Source organism: Urtica dioica, chromosome 2, assembly GCF_054948205.1.
Source record: "Urtica dioica subsp. dioica isolate 48M chromosome 2, U.dioica_male_clone48M_v1_H2, whole genome shotgun sequence".
Taxonomy (NCBI): domain Eukaryota; kingdom Viridiplantae; phylum Streptophyta; class Magnoliopsida; order Rosales; family Urticaceae; genus Urtica; species Urtica dioica.
The window spans coordinates 42405583-42411261 of NC_142757.1; the positions used below are offsets into that span (position 1 = coordinate 42405583).

The window sequence follows — 5679 nt, forward strand, 5'->3', positions numbered from 1 at the left end:
ACGTTCTCGGCTTGATCTGCCTATTCGGACCGTGCCCCCAACTCCCTCGTCTGTTATCCGAATCTTCTGACCTTCAACCTTTCGGGTGAGATTTCTTTGATATTAATATGATATTTTCCCACGTTTTTGGTTGTTACTCTGTGATCTGCATTCTTCTTCATATTATTTCTCATATTCGGACCCTTCGGACTTTGGGGATCATAGGTTCTCAACTTCCTTAGGGACATGGGAGGACTTGCATGTCTTGATCTGAGTTACGACCCCCGTGTTGTTCGGCGATCGGAGCCTGACCCCGACAATGTTATCTTGTCGGATGGGTCCAAATTTCCTTTCCTCAGGAGTCGCGTTTGGTATCATATCCCCGAGATCGGATGGGACCGTCCCGTAATTGCTTATGATGAATCATGCGTTTATCCCAGTCTTGAGTCCGAGGGGGTTGATAACGAAGAAAGAGTTTTTGACTCGTCTTCCCTGTCGTGTAGGGAGACCATGGTCATGGAGATATCGTCATTGTCAGCTTCTTCGAGGGGAAGCGAGTCGGAGTCTCGTGACATGATGAGCCTTTCTCTTTCGCAAGTCCGAGAAGAGGGACATTCTCAAGGTGCTCCAGGTCCGAGCGGGAGGACTTTTGGGGTAGATCTTCCGGAGGAGGAAGATGAGGCCTTGGTTTTTGAACGGAAGGAAGGCCAGTTTTCGGCCAAGATTTGGACTTCTCGGGTTACCGAGAGACATATACAAGACCTGAGGGAATAATTCGAGATCGCGGAGGGGATCATCATCTCGGCCCTTTCAGAAGATGAGAGGGCCGATCAGCCCCCTGCCGGGAAGATAGCATTTAATAAGGCTATCTTGAATGTAATCGGAGGATTGCCGATGCATCCCCTTATATCTCAGTTTGTCTTCGACCTGAGATGTTCTCCTACTCAGCTCGTCCCCAATGTGTATAAGATTTTTGTTGGGATGGCTGTGTTGTGGGCGAAAGTTTATGATCGCCCCGTCACTCTAGAGGATTTTTCTCAGTACTATTCGCTTAAGTCAGCTCCGGGGCAACACGGTTATTACTATGCTCGGGCCCATGACAATCAATCTAGAGTTGTTACTCGTCTTCCTTCCAGCCTGAAAAATTGGAAGGATTATTTATTTTGGATTGAGGGGGACGTTTTCTATGAGAGATGCCCCATAAAAGCTTCGTTCTCGGAACTGGGTGTGACTCTGGTTAAAAAATTCTTGATTGATAAGTACGATCAGATTTCATATCCGGGTTCCTTATATATCTTATGTTTGGTTCCAGGTTCTCTTCCGCAATATTCTGAGAACGAGCGGACTCTCCATTCCGAGATCTTTGACGTTTCGGAGGCTGATCGGTCGACTTTTGTGCTGTCGGACCCGAACTTACTTGACCAGTATTATTATTATCCATATTCGAGTGAGCATTCTATTTATTTCTTATCAAATCGTATACGTTCTAGTCTTTTCTTGTTCTTACTTTTTGTTTCTTAACAGAGATCGCACAGATGGCGAAGAAGAGAGCCGCTCCCGACCAAGTCCCTCCTAACCCGAAACGTACTAAGGCTTCCAAGACTTCGGCTGCTGGTAAGCGGGGGACTCTATCTTCTTCGAAGGTCTCGGAACATCCGAGCTCTTCTCCGGGGAAAAGCCTGATTGAGCCTTCTTCCGCATCCGACCACCTAACTCCGATCGTCACCTTCCTTCACGAGCATCTTCCTGCCGAGAAGGTCCAGGCGATTCTGGGGTCTGAGCCTTTAGAGAGGCTTAACCAAGTCACCGACTCCGTGGTTTCGGTACGTTTTTACTTATCTAGTCGGTATCTCTTTCCTTTCCTTTAAATATATATTTTTTTTTGGAGCTGACCTTTTTGATCACCACAGAGCTTTGTTGGTGTGGTCGGCCTCGTCGGATTACTAGGTTCCGAGCTCACATCTTTGAGGCAACGGAACGATCGTTTTCTCAAGGAGAGGAACGCGTCTAGGGTCGAAGTGGCGAAGGTTCGGTCAGAGCTTGCGCAAAAATTTCAAGCAGATCTCGAGGCTGCTCGCTTGGCGGCGATGGAAGAGTACAAAGCTTCCAAGGATTATCGCAACATGCGCGATGATCTTTATGCCGCTGAGATAAACGAAGCTGTTCGGATCCTCGGCCCGAAGAATCCTACTTTGGATACTACAGATCTTGATGAGGATTAGGAGTCAAGAGCTAGCGACGATCTGGAGGGATGAGGCGATTAGGACAAGGAGTTTTATTTTTTATTTTTTTTTTGTAACCCGTTTGGGTCTTGAACAATTGATCCGTGGTCAGATCCTTTTAATATGTAATTTTTTCCTTCTTGGGTTTTGAGATAATTTCTTTGTGGTCGGAGTTAATTTATCTGAGTTTTCTGAACTTGGCAAAATAAAGTATAACTAAGTAGAAAGTATTTAAAACAATAGTTTCACCGGTTTAAGTTTTCTAAAGAAGAAAATATTTTAAGAAACTGTTTGCCAATTATCCTGCCGCCTAGATTATTTTGCCGTGAATGTGTAAAAACCATGTTACTAAGCATCGAGTAGAATAATATGAGTAAACAAGGGATAATTACTTCTGAAAATCACAAGTTCATGCGACCAAGCCGCTTTTTGAAATTGCAAATACAATATATGCGACCAAGCCGCTTTTTGAATTTTAAAACGGAAATATTTAAACATAAAAACGTCGAAGGTGCTCGGCATTCCAAGGGTTTTTCTCCATATCACCGCTCAACTGTTGTAATCGGTATGCCCTGTTTCCGAAGTCTTCTCGGATGATGTAGGGTCCTTCCCACTTTGCGTTGAAGGCTCCCTTTTGGTGAATTTTGGTGTGGAGAAAAACTCTTCTGAGGACTTTGTCGCCGAATTTGAAAGATCTTGGTCGGACTTTCCTGTTGAAGTACCGAGTAACTTTTTGTTGGTTAGCGAGATTTCTTAATCTCGATTTTTCTCTTTTTTCTTCTAGCAAGTCTAGACTAATTCTCAAAATTTCGTTGTTTACCTCTGTTGAGTAGTTTTCTCTTCTCACTGTCGGTATCATAACGTCGGTCGGGATAATCGCGTCGGAACCGTATGCGAGAGAGAAAGGCGTTTCGCCAGTTGCGGAGTGCTCGGTGGTTCTGTATGACCAGAGGACTTCTTGGAGCATATCCACCCACTCCGACTTCTGGTCGTCTAACTTCGTTTTTAGGCCGTGTTTTATTGTTTTATTGATGGCCTCCACCAATCCGTTGGACTGTGGTCTGACTAGAGTAGAAAAAACTTTGTTAATGCCATATTTTTCACAAAAACTTTTGAAGGAATCGCAGTCAAATTGAGTTCCGTGGTAGGATACGATTTTGACTGGTATCCCAAACCGAGTAATAATGTTTTTCCATACAATTTTCTCAATTGCATGAGCAGTTATTTTATTCAAAGGCTCGGCTTCGACCCATTTTGAAAAATAATCGATGGCTACAATCGCGTACCTGCATCCACCTCGGCCTGTTGGCAATGCTCCGATTAAATCTATTCCCCATTCTGCGAATGGAATCGGGCATGAGAGGGAGATGAGCGGGCTAGGAGGGAGCCTCGGGATGTTGGAGAACTTCTGGCACTTGACGCATCTTTGTGTCATGTGTCGAGCGTCGGCTTTCAGTGTCGGCCAGTAGAGTCATTGCCAGATGATCTTTTGTGCCAACGCCTCGCATCCGATGTGACTTCCGCATATCCCTTTGTGGATCTCTTTGAGAGTGTATTCAGCTTCGTCTTCGTCCAGACATTTGAGGAGAGCCTGAGAAAATCCTCTTTTGTAGAGATTTTGGCCTTCTAAGAAATACCGAGCAGCTTTGAATTTCAAACTTCTAGCCTCATTTTTATCTTTGGGCAGAGCTCCATGCTGCAAATACTCCCTAATCGGAGTTTGCCATGACTTTCGTTGATCGACCTGAAGCACATGGGAGGTCTGCTCGATGTTAGGCTGCCCAATCTTGATTACTGGGATTGACTCCGAGTCGGATCCTTAGGTGGCAAACTTCGCTAATGCATCAGCCTCTTCATTCATGGCTCTGGGGACTTGGGTGATTTCGCAAAGTTCGAATTCGTCTGCCAGGCGTCTGGCTTTCTTGGCATATAGCGACATCTTTTCGTCTTTTGCTTAAAATTCAAATTTCATTTGATTAACAATTAACTGAGAATCTGAATATACTTTGAGCTTTTTGATTTCTAAATCTTTTGCTATTTGGAGCCCAAGTATCATAGCTTCGTACTCAGCTTCATTGTTTGAAGCATTGAAATAGAATTTTAGAGCAAATTTTACCTTGTCTCCTTCTGGACTTGATAGCGCAATCCCGACTCCGGACCCCTTTTCGGTTGCTGCTCCATCTACGTACATGTCCCAAACCGGGAAATCAATTGGTCTGTACGTGAATTCTGCAATGAAGTCAGCTACTGCTTGTCCTTTGATTGCTGGTCGGGGGCTGAAGCGTATATCGTATTGTGTCAGCTCGATCGACCATTTCATTAATCTTCCAGACACATCGGGTTTTTGCAGCACCTTGCGGAGCGGGAAATTGGTAAGAACTGTGATCGAATGCGCGATGAAATAGTGTTTCAGCTTCCGAGATGCGGTGATGAGGGCGAAGGCTAGCTTCTCGAGCTCCGGGTATCTTCATTCCGCCTCGTTGAGACGTCGCGAAGTATAATAAAGCGGGACTTGGTGTTTTCCCTCATTCTTGATTAATGCTGAGCTGACTGCGTGCTCCGATACGGCTAAGTAAATTTTCAGGGGCTCTCCTTCCTGTACTTTTTGATAGGTGCGTTTATTACGCGTAAAACTCCTATTTCTCGGACTAAAACCTAACGAGTCCTCAAGTGTTTTTGATAGTTTTTGTGTGTTTATGAGTGATTTTCAGGTTTAAGAGGTCAATTGGGTCTTGAGGAGGTTATTAGCGCATCATGTGACGATTCCGAACAATTTCAAGGAGATTCATATACATTTGGACAACTTGGAGCGAACAAGGAACGACGTCCTCATCAGCAGGATTTTGGGATTTTTAAATGATGATTTTGGATGATCCACTTCCATAATTGGATAGATCTCCCTCTTAGCTTTCCAACGCATGTTTATTTGCAAAAATCGGACGTCGGAGCTAGAAGTTACGACCGTTTAAAAAACGGTGTGCAGCGAACCGGAAGCGCGCGCCGCGCGGTCAAAAATTTCGCAGTTTTCGCCTCCAGTCTCGTACGCGCGGACCACGCGAAGCCGAAAATCAAAAGTGCGCGCCGCGCATACAAAAGGGCGCGCCGTGCGGTCCAAAAATCAGCTTTTTCCAATGTTGCGTTTCTGAGCGGATTTTGGCCATTGGATGCGATTGGAAGGCCTAGATTGCTCCGAAAACAAGTCCATTCAACCTTAAAAAGACCAATGCTTTCAGAAGAAGTCATGCATGGAAGAGATTTTGTATAATCTATCAAGAACATCTTTTCATTTTCTTAGTTTTTTCATTATTTTTCCTAAATTTTCCAGACTTGTTCATACTTTGTGGCTCCAATTTGAAGAGAAGGAGAGAGCTGCAGAGTTCTACCATTGCTACAATCATAATAAAAGTGTTCTATTCTCTAAACTCTTATTTTTTTTAATTCAAGTTCTCCATATGTTTATGATGTTTCTTGATGTGTT

General features: G+C 44.3%; 1 protein-coding gene across 1 annotated transcript; it reads left to right on the forward strand.

Annotated features, from left to right (window-relative positions):
- Window positions 1–764: 764 nt before the first annotated feature.
- On the forward strand, window positions 765–2201 carry LOC149404818 (uncharacterized). The gene is made up of 3 exons (XM_089607688.1): window positions 765–1426; window positions 1504–1802; window positions 1890–2201. The coding sequence occupies exons 1-3, from the start codon at window positions 874–876 to the stop codon at window positions 2199–2201; spliced, it is 1164 nt and encodes a 387-aa protein (XP_089463814.1). The 5' UTR covers window positions 765–873.
- Window positions 2202–5679: the final 3478 nt, after the last annotated feature.

Bases quoted from the DNA above. Each gene is read 5' to 3' on its own strand.
- LOC149404818 (XM_089607688.1), top strand. From the start codon at position 874: ATGCATCCCCTTATATCTCAGTTTGTCTTCGACCTGAGATGTTCTCCT. The intron at 1,427-1,503 runs GTGAGCATTCTA...GTTTCTTAACAG, and splicing joins TTATTATTATCCATATTCGA to AGATCGCACAGATGGCGAAG. The intron at 1,803-1,889 runs GTACGTTTTTAC...TGATCACCACAG, and splicing joins TCACCGACTCCGTGGTTTCG to AGCTTTGTTGGTGTGGTCGG.